This window comes from Carlito syrichta, unplaced genomic scaffold, assembly GCF_000164805.1.
Source record: "Carlito syrichta isolate Samal-C Ts95f unplaced genomic scaffold, Tarsius_syrichta-2.0.1 Scaffold305869, whole genome shotgun sequence".
Taxonomy (NCBI): Eukaryota; Metazoa; Chordata; class Mammalia; order Primates; family Tarsiidae; genus Carlito; species Carlito syrichta.
This window is the reverse complement of record NW_007249965.1, coordinates 744369-764992: the sequence shown is the minus strand read 5'-3', so window position 1 is coordinate 764992 and position 20624 is coordinate 744369. Positions and strand designations below refer to the sequence as shown.

Genomic DNA, 20624 nt, shown 5'->3' with positions numbered 1-20624 from the left:
CAGGTAAGTTTTATCAAGGTACAATTTCTCCTCTAAGTTTCAGTCTCCTTGACAATATTCCCTTTCAAAGTACTCATGTAGAACAGGTAAACAGTCCATCCTCAAAGCATAAATCTTTAAAAGAGTAGGGTTTAACCAAGAGAACAGTGCTTCAGGGGATACCAGAAGAATAAGAGAATGATAGCATATGCCACGCATATTTTATAACTGGAATTTAATGGAAAAGGGGTTAAGAGAAGATTTCTCAGGGCCTAAGTTACTCCCTGAAAAAGAAAATTGGAAAGCTTCATGAATTCTGTAAGTATAACAGTAGCTAACATTTACTAAGTGCATATTATGTTTTAGGTACTATATTCACATTTTTGTATACATAGCTTACAATAAATGTATAAGGTAGGTATCATTGTTTCCATTTTATAGAAGAAAATCGAGGCACAGGAAGGTTAAGTAACTTGCTCAAGATTCCAGAGGAATCAAGTGGTAGAACAAGAATCAGAAGTAGGCACACTTTACAAGAACAGCAAGAACAAGGACAGGGGATTCTGGTGATGGATGTAGCACCTGTTGAAACACAAGTCTGGGATCAAATAAAGCGTCTGATCAGATAAAATACTGCTGACTACCTAATCTATAGATAAGAATATCATTATGTATTATATACTCAAATATGAAATAACATATTCTCTCTCTTTCCCCAGGTGCTTTTGCCTGCAGGTCTTACAGAAAATCTATACAAAGAACACTTGTTTATTTCCTAGTCAGTGTGATTTTGGGTACAAATAATAACAGATCCCATCCTTGACCAGGCAATGTGTCCACCCAAGAGTGTTACAGCGTCTTTTGATAGAGTACACATTATCAGAGACAGCACAAGTCAAACTGGCAAGCTGTAACTGCACCTGCGGACTGCAGAAAATAGTTCTAATAGCTTTCAGGTTCTGGAGAGAGACCACATATCTACTTCACATTAGTCACAAGGGGCTACCAGAGAGTAGGATCATCTGTCTAGGTTGAGATGAACCACTTTTAGCTTCTACCACTTTGGCAACAACTGAGCAAGAGAAAATTCAACATTGCTCTGTAATCATTGAATATTGCCCCTTTGTCCTATCTGGTATCTTTCTGTCTGGGCTATAGCTTCATAGAATAAGAGGAAAAGGAAGTAGAGTATATAAGGTTTCTGAATTAGTTACCCACTTAGGTAACTGAAGGAAAAGTAAGGAGATGACATTATTCATCCATCCATCCATCCATCCATCCATCCATCCATCCATCCATCCATCCATCCAACTATTTAATAAATACTTTTATTCTAACTTAAAAAGCCCTGACCCATTATTATTCAAAATACAGCTGACCATTTAACAGCATGAATTTAAATTGTACAGGTTCACGTGTACATGGATATATTCCAATAAAGACATTAGAAAATGTGTTGGATGCTCGTAACAATTTGAAAAAACTTGCAGATAAAATACATAGCCTAGAAATATGGAAAAAAGTAGAGAAAAGAGTATATCATGAATGCACAAAATATATGTAGACACTGTTCCACCGTTTACTGCCATAAAATACACCCAAATCTATTATAAGTTAAAATTTACCAAAACATATGTGTATACTTACAGACTGTACACAGCCATTTCCAGATGAGAGAAATGTAAACAAAAATAAAGATGCAGTGCTACATCATAACTGCACAAAAATTAACTGCAGTGTACACTGTGCTACAGTCATATCTTGTGACAACCTCCCGGTGCTGCTGTGGTGAGCTCACACAAGTGTGGTGAGTATTCATGAACACATTGTGTAGCATTCCTCATCTTGGCGTGAGCAGTTCATCTCTCCAGGAAGTTGAGTATCACAGGGGCATGCGATCTCTTGGGGTTTGCATGCCTTTTGCATCATGTGTAGTCCAATACTGTAAACCTTGGATAACACCATGGGCCCCATACACAGCACCACCAGTAATGTTGGAGTGCTTCCACTCAGCAGAGAGAAGCCAGGACATGACATGGAAAGGCTGAGCTGCGGAACACTGCGGGTGGAGGTCTGCACCACACTGCCCCGTGTTTCCCACAGACGATTCATCTTGCAAGCAGACAACAACATGAACTTACAGTGCCAGGCAAGTCAAGCACTCTTTTCTCATGATTTTCTCATACCACAGTTCTTTCTCCACCTTTGTAGATTGCAGTACCTGATACACATAGTTTATAAGACATGTATTGAGCAGCTGTTTATGCTATGTTAACTGTAAGGCTTCCAGTCAACAGTAGTTGATTAACAGTTAAGTTTTGGGGCAATTAAATGTTACTTGTGGATTTTCAACTGCACTTGGGGTTGGCTCCTGCAACCCCTGTGCCATTAAAGGATCACCTGCAATGCCAATAAAATAACTATATTTATATCTGCTCAATAGTGATTATATATGCAAGGTGCACCCTGACATAAAAAAACAAAACAAACAAACAAACAAACAAAAACCCCCAAAACTTCAGGCACCAGAAAAATAAGAGCACATGTGTGTGAGGAAGACAGGAGATAACATGTGAATGTAGATGTGGCCCAGGGTTATGCCTGAGGACATTTCTCCAGTGTTTTTAAAAAACTCCACCTCAATTCTGGCGATTTATAAAGGGAAGCAGGTGGAAACATGCACTCCATGATACACATAGACACCGAGGGATTATACGAGTACAAATGAAAGGTATTTACCCAAGCTTGTGCAGTGAGAAAAACTTTGAAATCTTCATTAAATGTTAAAGTTGGATGATCAGCAATTCTGTTCAAAAACTTATGTAACGCCTTCCTGCGTGTCTCAATGAAGCCATCACTAAAGCGCTCTACCATGCCTTTCACTATGAACTTTTCTGGCAATGGCTGAGGAAAAAAAAAGATATCTAAGCACTATGTGGCAACGGTTTCTAAGGAATTCTACACTTTTCCTTTTTGGAAGACTAGTTAAATATTTGATAATTTCTTATAAATAGAGTTTTTAAAAATTCACAATGCTAGAATAATAATGTAAAAACATATTACAAAAGTTTAAAGAACAAATCTGCATATTGATTGAAACATTTGGAAATAAATGTTTCTAAGATAAGTGAATTATACTGAATTTAAAGATCTACAATCAGATTTTGGGCATTCGAAAAGACTCATAAGAAATACAATAGCTATTCTAAGAAAAAAAAAAATCACAAACTTACTGGGATAATCAGAGTTGGGTGAGCTTCTTCTAGTCTTCCCTTCAACCAAAGGAAATCTTGATAACGTCTCCTAACTTCAAATTCACTGGAGTCAAATTCCCCACGAGATGTCTGAAAAAAGTAGGAGAAAATAACAGCACATGCAATATAAGATGGGAGATATTTGCCTACTGTTATTTCAGACACTGTGAAGTAAATGGGTCTCTAAGAAAAATTAACAGATCCTAATTATTCACTGTTTGTCAGCCTGTATTTTTTTTCCATCTATTCATGCAACAGATGAAACAAAGCAAACTTTCCGGTATTTCCAGAAAGAAAGCAAGTATCATGCTTAAATTTAAAATCCAAACTGAAAAATCTGTCTTACAACAACCATCTGCCTTCCACAAGATTTTAACTACTATTATCTTTGGCATGACTTTCTCGCTAACAAGAAAGTGTGTTCTGAATTTAGGTTTAAAATATATTTCTTTTCTCAAGATGATTAGAATTCAGAATTTGAGGAAACTCCTATTTTTGCAACTTGGAAAATAACCTGAGTATAACTGAGAAAAATGTTTTCTTGGAATTTGCTCAAATGAATGGCTGTGCTAAAATTTGCTTTTGGCATATGAAAATTCTAACATTTTACAAAATGCTTTTACCACTGTTTTAAAAGATGTAATTAATAGACGTTTGATGTGAAAAGCAAATCTTCCTTGTCATTTCTCAAGGAATTTTATTTTGGGTTATATGCCCAAACTTCCAGAAATTAACCAACTATATTAAAATATCTGTTCTCAACAAACCAAAAACTGATGCCAACACATGAAAGAGGATCATGGGTATAGTACCAAACTCACTGCTACTGCCTGAATCACAACCAAAACCAAAAATACAGGTCATCTCATGCATATGTGCCTCTGTAAGAAAAGTCACTAACATACTAATGACTTATTTACTGAATTTTTGCAATATTAAAAATTATACGCAATAATATTTAGATTGAGATTTTCCTGGAGGAGTAAAGATGAAATAACGTTGCATATAAAATTCACATTCACCGAAATATCAATCACCCACACAGATGAATATTATTGTAAAATTAAACAGTTCAAGTCATAAGATGCCATCTTAATTGTCATAAAATAAGGTTTGTGAAAGCTATACTTTCTGAAGTTATTCTCTGAAAATGAATGTTTAGAATATCATACACTTTATCTTTGTAGTGGGGAAATGAGAAGCAAATGAAAATGCAGATGTCAAGAAATGGAATGTTCACAAAACACTAAGAAATCTTGACCATTATGCAAAATGGCATAAGATATGGAAACAAGAAAAGTAGGAAAACTAAATCCAGCACCAACACAGCCTAACAAGATATACACTGGTTGGTATGTAGACATATATATGCAAATACACACACACATACACACAAAACATGGTTTACAATCACTCCTTAAAAAACACTCACTGAGCAACTCCTTGTACCAGGTACACAGGTACAGGCTCCCTACCAATTTCCAAGAAAATAAATTGGCATCACTAACAAAAGCACCAAAAAATGGACAGTTAAAATAGGATTGAGCTGTATATGTCTTCAAGAATATCTAACACTTTAAGTAAACATAAAACTATCTGATACAAATTCTAGCAAGAAGAAGATATAAAATCAAGTCAAATAATTGGCTCATTCTGCCTTATCAGCTGCCAATGACTTAAACAAATTCTCCAACACAGTGCACTAGAGGAAGAAAACAGAGGGGAAGTGTAAGGTCCAGAGAGAGTATGTCACTTCTTCCTACTGTAAGACTTCATTGCTCCTGAAGGATCATGAGGTTTATACATGGAGAAACACAACAAGGAAACCAGCCATCATCAGCCGGGTTCAGATCAGGACCAATTTCCCTAAAGTGCAAATCAGAATCATCACTCCCTCTACAGTGGTCAAATGTGGTCATTAGAAGACAGATAAAAGCCTCCAAACTATAGGAACAAGTGAATTTGATGACATATCTCCAATTTCAAAATACCATGTGTCCTAAACATTCATTTGGTATATAAATCAAGCTGCTGAAAACAGTTTTGCATGGGACCATTATTGTAAATGGTGGTTAGTTTGTCATGTCTGACCATAAAAGCTTGAACACTTAAGTCTCTGGACTCCTGTGATCTACACTCCAAAATGCATTCATCCCGTGAACACCATCTCGGGTCCAATGTGAATAGTTACTCTGAACTCTGAAGATTCGGAAAATAGGTTTTGAGGGATCATCAATCCTAACCATCAATCCAGTCGATCAAGAATGTAACTTAAGCCCAATCTGTGCACTAGCAGGCATGTATAGGTTTGTCTTCACAATGAGGTAATAGAAGGAAAGTTGCTTGTGAAATCTCTTAGTTCTTATTTCTCCATGTGCTAAGGGAACAGACATCTTTCCATCCCCAAAAGAGAAAGTGCTTCTGTAGAGCAGCCACCTCAGACATGCTAACCTGGAAAATAAAGGGTCATTTCCCCTCAAAAGAACAGGGGCCAGGAACATGGTCTTCGTGGTACAATTATTTACAATTGGATCATTCTTAAGTATTCCTGGATGGGAGTTTGTTGGAGCACACATGTGCTTAGATATATGTGCATTTATTCTTACAATTCTTAGCATTTATGAATATAAATAGTTATAAAACTAAGACTTCCCAAGGAAGCCATCCTTCAGTATCCAAATCAGTGGTATATCTCCTGCTCATATTTTTCTTCATAACATTCATAACATTTATAACTGCACAATAACTAAGCATAAATTTAATTATTTAATGTAAACACACACACACACACACACACACACACACACACACACACACACCCCTTCCCCAGACTGAAAGCTCAGTGAAGCACAGTACTTGGAAGACACGCGGCACTTGATAAAACTGTGTGGAATAAATCAGTAAATGAATCAATGATAAGTGAATAACTAAGAAAAGAGGATCTGGTAACATGATATACACGCTCCAGATGTTTATATATTTGCATCTCTAATGTATATTTCAGTATATACAGTCTATGTTCTAGGTTGTAGTAAAAGCAACGAGAAGGAGAACAGGGGAATCTTATAAGAGTTCATCTGAAGATAGTGGGCCATACCCAAACACAGAGACACAAAAATATAACTTAAAAAAAATGTACATTATGAAAGTAAACTGTTTGGGTATAACTCTCAGCTCAGCAAGCTACTATTTTGTGTAGCCTGTGCCAAGCTATAGAATTTCAGTGTCTTCATGCATGAAATGGGAATACACCATAAAATCTAGTTCGCAGGATTTTTGTGAGCTCATTTAAGAGTTGGTATGTAGAAAGTGGTTAGAATATTGCCTGGCACAATGCAATCACAGAATGAATGTTTACTATTTTATATGCTCTAACATTATTACTACTACTACTATCACTACTACTAAGAGCAGTCCATTTAAAGTCTGATATAAATGTGGAAAATTAAGAAAATCTACATGTCTATGATCACAGTAAAATCCAGAAGGTGACCTACAAAGAATGCCTTTCTGAGGTTGGGCACTGAGGCTCAAGTCTGCAATCCCAATACTTTAGGAGTCGAGGCGGGAAGATGGCTTGAGCCCAGGAGTTTGAGACCAATCCAGTCAACAAAGCAAGACCTCATTGCAACAAAATATCAAAAAATTAGCTGAGTATGGTGGTTCATGCCTGTAGTACTAGCTACTCAGGAGGCTGAAGCAGGAGGATCGCTTGGGTCCAGAAAGTTGAGGCTGCAGTGAGCCATGACATGCCACTGCACTATACTTCAGCTTGGGTGATGGAATGAGACTGCAACTCAAAAAAAAGAAAGAAAAAGAAGAATGCCTTTTTGAAGCAAATGATGGGAAATTATTAATTTCACAAATGCTTTGCAAGGACAGATGATGACAATGGATAATTATAACAGTAGTCATAGGAGAAACCTGCTCCATTCCTCCTAGCAGCATGCCTGCATCGACATAGTCAATCTTCATAAAGGCCCTATGAGGTCAGCACTGCTGATCTAGAGAGGTGAATTACACTGTCCAAGACCCACAGCAGGGAAGGCAGAGGTCAAGATTCAAGCCTGTGCTTTCAGTCCTGCTGCCTCTTGATAGGACTGCGATTCTGCGAATTCCTTCACTCATCCGACAAGAAGTTCAACTGCTTACTTCTTGTCGGATATCCCAAGAATTGTGTTTAGAGTTATAGCTAGATTAAGACATAGCACCTTCCTTGAGAAGTCTGCAAACTCACTGGAAATAAACACAAATAAACACATAGTTATCAATTACTGAACACTTATCCAGTGCTAGGCATGCTGCTAAGCATTCTACATGGATTACTGATCCTAAATCAACCCTTACAGAAACCCTACAGAAAACTAGGTTCTATTATCATCTCAGTTTTATATACTAAAAAAGCTGAAGCTTGGAAGGATTCAGTACATGCTTCTGATTACTTTGCTGCACCAGCTGACTTGAATACTTATGTTCTTTAAGAGTGCAACAAACCACATAAGAAAACAGAGGAACATTTCAGCCCAGGGACAGAAAACTCCTCGAGAAGGCTTCAAGGCAGCTAACATTTAGAGTTGTATACTGGAAACAAGACATAGTAAATCCCATATATATGAACCTTCAAGTTGCAAACTTTCAGTGACATGAACGTGCATTCGCATGTCCAATCATGTAAGTTAATTCATGTGTCTGAAGTACACTGTCATGTGCTGTACTGTAAGGTTAAAAATATTTTATCTTTTGTGGGCTTTTTATGCATTATTTGTGTGACAGGTATTATCAACCTGTTACAATATAGAACTATATAACCAGTGGTGTTAGTGGGGTGTCGAGGCTAACTTTGTAGGACTTAGGAACAAATTGGACTTATGAATGCACTCTCGGAACAGACCTCATTCATTTGTAGGGGATTTACTGTGCTGGTCTTCTAAGAGGGGGAAGGACACCACAGACAGAAGGAAAAGCATGTGCATAGTGATGAGAGTAGGAAAGCCCTACATGTTCAGAGTCTGAAAGCAGCTCTGTATGTGTGTGAGCAGGGTAAGGGTGCTGATCAGGTGTCATATGGTCTCACAGGCTGGTACCGACTGAGAAGCTTCTTTACGTGTCACACACAGGAGTCTGTGCTTTGTTCTGCAGGTAGTGAGGAGCCAAGAAAGCATTTGAAGAATCCAAGTGAAGACACCAGCTGTACACACTGTTAAGAAGCATAACCAGCAGTGGTGTGGGGAATCTGTCAGAAGAAGTGACTACAGGAACAAAGTTCAGAACCTTTCAGGCTCAAAGAGACGTCCCTTTACATTTATGAGGAATACAGGCTGAGGGCGAGTCTTCATAAACAAGATCCTGTAATTCATATAGTTAATTCTGAAAGACTGTTATGAAAATAAAGGACTACAAATAAAATACAGGTTATACCATTCTGGTGATCTCACTTGTCAGTTAAACGTTCATTTTGCAGAGCTTTGTCCTAGGATTAAGGAGACCTGCATTCCAGGCCCCCTTCTGCTCCTGAACTCCTGGACAAGTAACAGCAGTTCATATATAAGATAAAAGGGCTTCTTGCCACCTCTGGGAAACAAATGGTGTTATATTTTGCAATCTTCAGAAGAAATTTGAATGCAAAATATTATGTCGTGTTTAACTACTTGTTTTTCTTATGAACAATTTGAGGCCCTTTGCCCAAAGGCATTTCTTTATGCTTTTAAACTAAAAACCTAAATATGATTTGAAGTACAACTGCTATGCAGCTGGTGACTATTTCTCAAGTCAGTTTGAATTTCACTGACTTCATACAGGACAAGTGAAGGGTAGATAAGATGCAATGTCTTACCCAAAATGGCTGAAAAAAATATGTCGGCTCAGCTAGAAGTCTTTAACATTAGGAGTTATAATGAACAAGAAGTCCCAAGAAAGCAGTCATATTCACAAAAGCGTTCATTCCATGTTTACCTTCGTGATGATCCTGTAAGTAATGAAGGTTTCTATTGTAGTCACATGACTTTCAGGTTCATCAACGGTGATGAAGAGATCCTTTAAGTTTGGCTCATCTTCAAACTTGACTTGGTTTATCATAGACAAAGGAGATGTTGGCATTGCAGGGCTGAAGGAGTTCATGTCCATCAGTGAGGCATCCTAGGGGATAAAACACTCAAATTAGTATTACCAGAAAAAGTGCTCCAGTGCTCTATTTCTTAGATGCTACCAACAACAAAATGTGTCAGGAACAAAAAAGATTACTGGGCTTCTGGTTCAATACATATGGTATGTTGGACATGTATTTTTGCCTCTGCTTCCTCCTAAAAATCCCACCCCAAAGTGACAGGAAAGAATGAAGCAGACCACAAAAGACATAAACCCTCAAGGACTGCTATGGTTTAAGTGTTTCTGTTTCCTCCAAAGTTCATGTTGAAACTTAATCCCCAAGGCAGTGGTACTCAGAGGTGGGGCCTTTTGAATATGATTGAGTCATGAGGGTGGAGTCCTCAAATCTGGAATGAGCAACCTTGTAAAGAGGCTGAAGGGACGAAGCGAGCTCCTTCTTTGCCTTTGCACTTCCCACCATACAAGAACACAGCAACAAGGCAATACATGGAAGCAAACAGCCCTCACCAGATGCCAAAGTTACTGGTGCCATGATCTTGGACCCCCCAGTCTCTAGAACTATGAGAAATAAATTGCTATTATTTATAAATTAGCCAGTCTCAGGTATTTTGTTACAACAAAATGAGCAGACTCAGACAAGAATAAAAAGAAACTTTTGCAAACAAAATATGTCAACTACCTTTTGGAAATTGGAAATCTGATTGTCAAGTGGTAACTGAAATAGCAGTGTGGAGAGAGCTGAAATGTAACCTGGAAGATAATGTAAACTAGGAAGAAGAAGGCATGTTGATGATGTAGGAACCCAGAAAAGCCCAGGAGGCATCAAGAACTGTGGACACAGAGGTAGTGGTGGAGCTAAATCAGAGGACAGGTTCAAGATCACTGCAAAAAGTGAGAACCTCTGATCCCCTCACCCATCCCAGGCAGTCAAGTAGCTTCCCACCCCTATTCTGCAGAACACTGGGTGTTTTGCTTTCCAGGGGGCTGGGGGGGAGGGTGTCTCTGAACTTGAGGGAACCTAGAATGGGGGAGAGGCCTTATGAAAATGCAAATATCAAGTAAAAGTACTATGTACTAGACAGAAACACATGCAACCATCTTCCTTCCCTTGGTCCCAAGGATGCCAGCAGGAAAGCACAAACACCATCGCCTTACGTTAGGCTGTTCAGGCTGCTATAACACAACACCATTAGCTGGGGAGGGCCCATTTGCTAGTTCACAGATGGCTTCTTTTTATTGCAAACTCACATGGTGTGTGGAGTGAGATCTCTCTGGGGTCTCTTTTATAAGGGCACCACTCCCATATCTCAAGAGCTTTACCCTCATGACCTCATCACCTCCCAAAGGCTCCACCCCTACTCCTATCCCCTTGGTAGTTGGCACCTCAACATGGGAATCATGAGTGGAAACAAACATTCAGACCACAGCACCACTGTGGGCGGAGGGTTCCTCTCTTGGCTGACCATTCTGAGAGAAAATTGACAGTTGCTGTCACAAAGCCCCTACCACTCATGTGGAAGGTTTACTCAGCTTTCCATTACTTGACACAGTAGCTGCCAAACATCCAAAGGAAAAGCTCTGATGTAAAAGAAAGTCACACACACACACACACACACACATACAATCGGAGGAAGCAGATGGAGTGGAGTAGAAATGCTTTAAAAAACTAGGAAACTATTAGAAAGGTAATAGAAGATACTGGTGAATGAAATCATGCTGTTATAAAGAGCAGGAACACCAAGAAAAAAGGTGACGCATGAAAATTAAAATATGGCAGCCAGGTAAAAACTCAACAGAAGGTCTGAAAGCCAGAACCCAAGAACAGTCCCAGTACACTGAGCGGAAGAGCAAAAGGTGGAAAGTGAGAGAGAAAAGCTTTTTAAAAATTAAAGAGTCTGGGCTGACAGTGCCTGAGTAAGAGAAATTCTAGAAAATGAGGAAGGAGAGAATGTCCTTGAACTAATGCTTCCAGGACACACTAATGGGGCCTTCACTACTGCCCGAAATGAAGAGGACAGTGGTGGGAGAAGCAGCACTCATGCAGGAAATCATCACCTGACATTTCCTAACAGTGGAGATGCTTACCTTCCTGAAATCTTCCAGAGAAAATATAGGCAGGTGAAATAACAAGGAACCCCTGGCAGTCAGAACAGGATCAGATTTCTCAACAGTGACACTGGAGACTAAATGACAATAAACTGATGTCTTCTACATTTTGAGAAGAAAGGATTTTCCACCTAGAATTACAGATATGGCCATTCAAGTATGTAGGAGAGTGAAACAATTTCAGAATCCACGATTTCAAAAACTAATAACTCCCCATGTACCTATCCTTTGGAAGCATCTTTACTTCTCCAAAAGAGGGGCATATACCAAGAAGGAAGAAATAGAATCTGAAAACACAAGATCCAACAGAAGATAAAAGTGGAAGAATACTCCCTGGATGACAAGAGAAGAATGTTCCCGGTTAATGGCTTTCAGCAAACCTAGAACACAGCCTGTACAGACTGAACCAGGAAGATAAATAACCAGGGAGCCAGGGAGAAAAAAATAAAGAATGAAGCAGAAAGGAAGGGAGGCAGGAATGGAGGAAAAGAGAACAAGGGAAGCAAGCAAAGGAAGAAAGAAAAAAAGAGGAGAGAAAGAGAGAGGGAAGCAAAGGGAAAAAGGGAACAAAGAAAGGAAGGACAAAAGAAATGGGAAGAAAGGGCAGCTGAGAGAAACCTGATGACAATGTGAGAGAAAACTCGCTCGGTCAGATTTCTAGGCAAGTTATAATTGGTACAAGAAAGTGAAGAAGGAGGGAGAAGGCAAGAAAGGGAGAGATGAGAGAATAAGTAAATGAATAGTGAGCACTCAGAAAAACAAAAGCTGTACAAGAATGAAAATGGAATCGTAGTTCACTATATGGCTTGGCTGTGAATGAAAATAAGTTTTTCTTAATTCTGAATTTACCTGAAAATGGTGATATAATTATACTAAGATGATGGGAGAGAGAAAAACTTATGTATATGTTTGAGGAAAGGGAACACTGCCTATAAAATAGCTTCCAAAAGGTCAGTACTATGATGAAAAAACAAAGATGAGAAATGGCTCAGACTAGTACACCAGAGAGACAGCAGCTAAATGTGACATGTGACCCCAGAACTGACTCTGCACCAGAGTGGAAGAACATCTTTTCTCTCTCTTTAAATGATATTATTGGAACAGAGATATTCAGGTGTGATGGTGTATGCCTGTAGTCCTAGTTACTCGGGAGACTGAGGTGGGAGGATTGCCTGAGCCCAGGAGGTCAAGGCTATGTGTGGTAAGTCGTGATCATGCCACTGCACTCTGGCTTAGGCAACAGAATGAGACATTGACTCAAAAAATAATAATAATAACGATAATAAAATAAAATATATATTGCTATTGTTTATTTTTCAATTTTGCTATAATCAATACTCTTCCCACTGAGTATAAAGAGTATTTACAGTATTTAGTTAATTAATTACATGACTTTTGATTCGTAGATTCCTATTTTACACAATGTGTATAATCTATTAATTTGTAATTTATTTTGATGTTTAAACAGCTCCAAATTTGACTGGTGGGAGCCCCCTAAAGCTGGCACCTGTATGCTTTTGATACATGTTTCTTTATTATTCTTTGAGCACTTTATTCTCCGGAACAAGATGTTTCAGGTTTATTTCATTCTTTCCCTGTCCCAGCCCTGGAATCAGATATTTCTCCAAGGAGACTGGTATTTACAAATCAAGAAATGAGTGCTAGGAAATAAATGATACACACACACACACACACACACACACACACACACACACACACACACACGCACATACATTCAGATATGGATCCATGAAATTCCAAGAGCTCATACTGCTACCACTAATTCTAATTTGACATGACACAGCTTATCATAGCTTCTCCCTTCCATATTTATAACTCCTTTCTCCAGCAGTAAGAGGCCTGGTGCCCAGTATTCTGAATATATGCACTTATCAGCTGAATCCTCTTATATCGAAGCAACCTCCCAACCACCCCAGCTGCTCCTCAGCTCTGACCACACTAGCCAAGGCAGCCGTATTCTCTATCCCACCATGCTGGCTGTTTGCAAGCCCCAGTCTCACTGGCTACACTGGTCACCTGCTCAGTCATTTGCAACAATTTTGTTTTGTCTAAATAAAGGAAAGGAAAAAATGGGAAAGAAAAGGCTACATGTTATTTTTTAATACAAATTGTAAGAACGAAACAAGGAAAATATATAGTAAACTTTAAATACAAACAATGCTTCCTTCACATGCAATGATAAAACTAACACTTTCAGTGGAATACTAAGTTACTTCTGCAGTAAGGGCTTGTCCTCCAACTCTCAACTTTCTCTTTTGGACAACTTTTTCCCTTTAAAATAAGAACTTAGATATTAGGATCAAAAGTTTTGTCTGTTGTTCTGTAAAAGACTAAAGTTAACTGACATATTTGAAGATTAAATCTGCAACAAAGCTCATCTTGGAAACAAAGATGGCCAGTACTGAGTGAAACAATCATTATAAAGACTAAAAATGACTTCTCGTCCTGTCTCTGCCTTTCACTAAGCAAGTAACCTCGAATCATTAATTCTACCTCTCTAGTTTAAATTAAGAAGTTGGACTTGACAATCTCCAAAATCTCTCCCAAATCCAAATACCTTGATACAGAGAATGTAATAAATTCTGATGTTTTTAGCAAAGGTACTTTTTTGTGAAACTACAAGGGAAAAAGAGAATAAAATCATAATATGGAGTTGCTTTTCCTTCAAACCCAAATCAATAAAAGTGCTTCAACAAGCATTGACAATCCTTGGAACACAAAAAGCTTAGCTGTGTGATCTACGATGCAGTATCTGGGCAATCCTTCAATGCAATAACACAAGAGACATTCCAGTCGGACACCATGTGAAGAGTCAGGAATAACAGTGGCCCTACAATTAAGAAAGGTCAGCCTACTGCAGTCACAAAAAGAGCTGTCATCCCTTAGGCAAGATGTGGACCATGGACTAGAAGACAAATTTCCACTGAGCTAATTAGACATACAAAAATAGAGGAGAAATAAATGTCTTGCAAAAAGAAATTGGTGAAATAAATCATTTTATATTCTTATGATAGGTTATAATAAACTGATCTCTATGATAGAGTATAATAAAAGTGACTAAAAGTAATGTTTTTAGAAGAATATGCAGTGACTTGGCACATGTTTCACAGGATGTTATTAAGAAAAAATGGCAGATGATAAAAAGTGTGTAAAAAAATTCCAGTATGTGATGAGCGCATACAACTGTGGGAATGGGTGGAGAGGAGGAGAGAGAATTAGCAGCTCTATAAAGAAAAAGAAAGGCAACAGAAGCTATTCCAAATGTTGGGGTTGCTGTTGAGTTAGTATCTGTCTATGTGACTCTCTGTATTCTCTAAATATTCTAAAGTAAACACACATTTTGTAACCAGGAAAAAAAATGTGAAAATTGTCAGAGTCAACACTGTACATGACATGTTCAGAGATGGTAAAGCCATAATGAGAAAAGAGTTATAAAGGGCCATTTTGGCAGAATACCTTGGATTAAATCTGATTTTTTTCTTAACTCAACAAGGATGTATAGTTCAGTAAGAAATTTGAAAATACGTCTAGAATCCATGGAAAATGACACTGCTGAAATAAATTATGGAATGCTAACATAATGAAATACCAAGCTTCTATAGCTTCCAAATAAATGTGTAATCAGCATGTACAAAAATCTCTCTTGAACTCACTTCATCTAAACAGCAGTTCTATAAACTGGCAAATGTTATGTGCCACCTTGAGGATGCACGCCCAGCCACGCACCCGACATTCCTTGTGACCTCCCAACTCTCTACAGCCTACCTGCCACATAATTTAGCATTCTATTTCTTCTGTTTGAAATGCATCCTTTTGTTGAGTGGGAGAGAACTGCATGAATTTACAAAGGCTTGCAATCCCAATGAGTGTAGTGTGGTGTCATAAAAATATGCCTCAGTATCTAGCTCAGGCAGAAAATTATAGGCTGAAATTTAGCAACATCCAAGATTTCAACAGAAGGATTTAAATTACCATGCATCACTCAAAAAACATTCTTAAAACCTCAATGAAACTGACTATCCAAAGTGTGTTATTTTCTCTTCAAAAAAAGGAAAGAAAATATACTGGCAATACTTAAAAGACTCACATTTGGACATGAATAACTGAAGAAAGTGTTTAGAAGATCCAAGGAAGCAATTAACCAAAAGAAACTCCACTTAACCTTTTGTGGTTGATACTTTAGAAATGGATCATTAGAACTTGTTCTTCCAAACAAAGGTCTCACCTTCAGAGTAATGTCTCTGTATCTGTCTCCCACTTTCCCTCCCTCTCTGAGTGTTTGGATAAAAGCCCATTATCTAAGGCCATTTAAACAATGAAAATACATCTTTTTATTTTTTCTTCAAGAGGTTACAGCAGGATAAAAATTATCTATGGGATAAATCTCTACTTCCTAAATAACATTTAATACCTTTCCTAGAGTTAGTATGGTGAACACACACACACAAAACCAAGAAAATATTGGGATCACTCCAGGTTGGAATCGAGTATACGTGACAGAGAAGAAAATCCAACGTGGTACAAGAACTCATTGTATTTTATCCTTGCTCCTAACAACACATTCACTGGAAGAGAAACCACTTTAACTTCCCTGAGATAAATGGATTAGAATGGTGTCAGCATGATTATTGGAATGCATTAGCAATATCGCTTACACATAGCATATGTTTTCCTACTGTCACTCTTGCCTGATTACAAGCATTTATATGTGCTGAATCATGTCCCCCACAAAGTCACATGTTGAAGTCCAGACACCTCAGGATGTGACCTTAATTGGAGACGGTGTCCCTGGAGATGTGATCAGGTTAAATGAAGCCACTAGGCTGGGCCCTAATCAATGTGACAGACATTTTTATTTAGGAAGGGAGACCTGGTCACAGAAACCTGCATAGAGAAGAGGATATGGTCCAGCCAGGTACTTGGGCTGGAGCCTTCTCTCGTGGCCCTTAGAACAGCCACCCTGATGACTCCTTGACCTCAACTCCCGCCTCCAGGATGGGTCCATACGTTTCTGAAGATGCCCAGTCTGTGGCACTTTGCCCCAGCAACCCTGGTCAACTAACACAGCACTTCTGCACCTGAAGTTGTATGCCATAAAAGCATGAGGACATAAGCAAGATCAGGAGGAAGAAGTCATGTGTCCTCCTTGCTCTATCCATGCCTTTTTGTTTTTTTTTAAAGCAGGTTAGTAATCAGCTCCAGGAATTTCTGGGAATGAGTTTTGCCTCTCTCCTTTAATGCAATTAGATGGTTCCAAAGTTCCACTACTGAAAGAAAATACATAGCTGAAATTTAAAACAAATGATGATGGCTTGTTAGTACTTTAGTGCTCAGGAGATAAGCATCAATACCAAAAGAAACAAGTTAAAAGGTGAGACACAAGTCCACCAAGCAGTGTCCTTCCTTCCTGGCCCTAATGAATACCTCAGCACTGTCTCATAAATATAACATGAATTACTCTAATAACACTAAATCGCATCTACCATCTGTGCACAAACAGCTATTTTCTTTTTACCAGTCAAGGGAAGAAAAATCAATGTGAGAAGTGTGATAAATCAGAATGCTGGCATGAAAAGGCCATGCAAATAAAATTGCTGATGCACAAGAAACGTGCACACCAAGAGACATCTGGTGAAAAAGCAACTCAAAGTGGAAGGAGTTTCAGAAACCATGTTGTTAAGAGGGACACTCATCTTGATAGGCCTAAATTTAGAATTACCAGCTGTGTTTTGGTTTACAAATCCTCCCAATCTGCCTGCTTATAATAATAATAAAAGATGAGAAAGGCTTTCTGTGGAACACTCTTAAAAATGTGATTGGGGGGAAAGTCAGCCTGGTGTGGTCTATAAAGGGGCACACAACACTCTAACCTTGTTTAACATTATTTCCATTGCTTCTCAGCATATATACCCTTGTATGCATGTATCATGGCTTATTTATCCATCCTTCTGCCCCTGCCTTTTTCTAGTGCCACCTTGAATGTGTTTTTACTTCCTCAGGTTCTGCGCACTGCCAAACTATAAGCTGACCGCAGAAATGGTTCACATCATTTTATTTAACATAATTTTCCCTCTGGCAGAAAAAATAAGAGTGGCATGTAAAAAGAAAAAGTATCTGCAGCCAGGCAGTGCTACACTTAATCCAAGCTGAGACAGGGGTCAGCAGTGTGAACCTGCCCAAGTCACTTAGCTTTTCTGAGGTTCAGTTTTCTCACCTGCAACTTCCTAGCGTGGCCATTCCTCAACTGGAGTGGGTTGTAGAGGATTAAGGACAATAACTGTGATGTGCACAACCATCTGCTGGGAGGCTTCCCATGAATCATCTTTTGGAAAACTTACCACAGTGCTCTACAGTAAACTCTTCCCTCCTGTTAACCAGAGACAAATACTGTGAGGAGGTGTTCTTCCCCCATTATTTTCAGATGAGGAAATAGGATAAATCATTTGTTCAAACTCTGCCAGTAAGTGGAGGAACCAGGATTTGAGCTCCTAATGACTAAGAAATCAAATTTACATCAAAGCCTGACACGCGTCCCTGGGTGTCATCACTGAATTCACTTTTTGCAATTTCCCATGAAATGAAATCAAAAACTAAGTCAAAAATAAATAAATGTATATGGCTAGTGTATAGCTCTATAGTGCATAAAACCTGAGGAAGCTCAGGAATATTCAAGGCAGACCTGTTGAAAATTAGGAAAAAAACTAGGAACAGAAGAATGAATAAACTGAGCAACATACACATAAGGTATGTACACTTCACAGCAATAAAAATTGACTACAACCACCACAATATGGACAGCTCTCATAAACTCAGTTAATATGTAAAAACGTACATCAAAGATAAAGTCACACAGGATGGTATCATTTTAAAAAGCTCTAGAACATACAAGGTCTAAAAATGCATAAATCTTTAAAAGACAGTACTTCAAGATATATATGTAAACATTCATGAAAACCAAACAAATGACAAGCACAAAATTCAGATGATCAGTTTCTTTTAAACAGGAGAGAGAGAATGAGAATCCATGGAGGGGTCCACACCAAATGTGGGGACAAGTCTTACTTCTTAAGCTGAGGAGTGGTGTAAGATACAAATTTTATCATTTTATTATCAGGAGTCTGCAAATATTTTCTGTTGAAGATCAGATAGCAAATATTTTGGGCTTTACAGGCTACCCGGTCTCTGTCACAACTTCTCAGTTTTGTCACTGTAGCACGAAAGCAGCCATAGATAACACATGCATATGTGGGTATGGCTGTATTCCAATAAAACTTTATTTATAAACAGCAAACCAGACTGGGCCCAAGGCTGCTGTTTGCTCCTGCTTTACTTTGTATATACTGTGTAGATAGCTATATAATACAGAGAGACAGGCATCTTGTAAATGTGGGTATTATTGCATTTGCATGAGAATATTCCACAATAAAAATTAACTTAATGGTTTTGAAATGGTATGTTCAAGTAGGATAAGTATATAGTCTTGATTACTGAAAAGTGTCCATTAATTTTCTTCTTACAGCTTTCTAATGAAACCTAGAAATACAAAGTCAGTCGGGCTCAGTGGCTCAGCCTGTAATCCCGTGCCTTTGGGAGGCTGAGGTGAGCGGATTGCCTGAGCCCGCGGGTTCAAGACCCACCTGGGCAGTGAGACCTCATCTCTACAGTAAATCAAAAAATCAGCCAGGCGTGGTAGCGTATGCCTGTAATTCCGGCTACTCGGAAGGCTGAGATGGAAGGATTGCTGGAGCCCAGAAGGCGAGGCTGCAGTGGCCGGGAGCAGCCTCTGCACTCCAGTCTGGGCAACCGAGTGAGATCCCAACTGGAAAAAAAAAAAAAAAAAGAAAAGAAATACAAAGTCAGTTGGTAGGCAGACAAAGCAAGTTCCAGAATTTTAGCATTTGCATTTCTACTAGAGACTTTCTTTACACCCAAACACACACTCACAAATCAATGTTTTCCATCACCTCAGCAAAGACCGCTGCATATACAAGGAATGACAAGTGAAAAACTAAAATGCTCAGGCTGAGGTGGGTAAGGTACCCTCACCGTGTCCTCCAGCACACTGGTGCAGTCTGCATGTGCCCCAGCAAGACTGCATGCTACTGAATGTCACTGACACTTAAAATCATGAATGCTGACTCTACAGATGATAAAAGGCCAACTGACACTGCCTTGAAACAAGTTTGGGGTCCCAGATACCCTCATGAAATACAATGTCAGCCAACGAGCCACTGTGGATTCAGTGGTGACTAACTGGAAGAGCATGCCAGGAGAAATAACTCCTCCACCCAGAACTTCTGAAGAGGTTCCATATGTGTCCTACGGACAGATAACACCGCAGACACAACTCAGAAATGAATCAGATATGGTTTCAAGGAGCATAAACAGTTGACTGTGCATTTACACACGTGGCTACTTGGACCCTGGTCCACAATGAGCTGACACTAGTCCCCAAACCAAAATGTTGTCTCCATGGCTATGCTCCAGGGAAAGGGCTGAGCTGCCTAGATAGCTAACCCCACCAACAAACTGAGCATCTCTGAAGAGATCTAACATATATGCATATATACACACACATGTGTATGTATCAGGAAAACCAGTGGATGATCAAAACAGATACAGCAAATATTCTTGTCTCTTAGAAATTCTAAGCTGCCTGGCAGGTATTACTTGTACTCACTCAAAGAGGGAATTATGCACATACCATAGCATTTAAGAAACAATATCAAAATTTTGGTATCACTCTCAACAGTAATTTAGAAACACATGCTCTAATTATTTCAAATTATAAGTACTCTCTCTCCTAAATTCCATCTTCATGGAGCCTCCTCTGAATGTACGGAAAGTTTTTGTATATTGCATTGCCACAATATTTTCCTTTAAATAGATATAAACATAAAACTCCTTCAAGATAGAAACAAGTATGTTTTTGTGATCCTCTGAAGATCTCACTACAAATTCAAAGTGGATGCTTACACAAGTCAAAAACATGAATCTTATATACTGCATTAGAAAACACCAAGAGCTTCCTAAGTGCCCGCGACTGTGCCTTAGTAACATATACATGCATTATTGCATTTAATCCTCTCAACAACCTGATGGAAGTATCCTTACCATGGTCCATATTTTAAAGGTAAATAAACACATGGCCTAGTGAGG

At 38.7% G+C, this 20624-nt stretch overlaps 1 protein-coding gene across 5 annotated transcripts in view; it reads right to left on the bottom strand.

Moving 5' to 3' along the window:
- SNX7 (sorting nexin 7) overlaps positions 1-20624 on the bottom strand; it is a 78309-nt gene that overhangs the window by 46860 nt on the left and 10825 nt on the right. The window contains exons 3-5 of one of the 5 annotated variants that reach the window (XM_008062855.2): positions 9186-9368; positions 3213-3323; positions 2719-2883 (exon numbers count right to left, since the gene is read on the bottom strand). In XM_008062855.2, coding sequence (XP_008061046.1) covers positions 2719-2883; positions 3213-3323; positions 9186-9356 — 447 coding nt within the window. In that variant the 5' untranslated portion in view covers positions 9357-9368. Of the gene's footprint in view, positions 1-2718; positions 2884-3212; positions 3324-9185; positions 9369-20624 lie in introns of those variants that run through there. The other 4 variants (XM_008062856.2, XM_021714907.1, XM_008062857.2 and 1 more) reach the window with 4 other exon arrangements.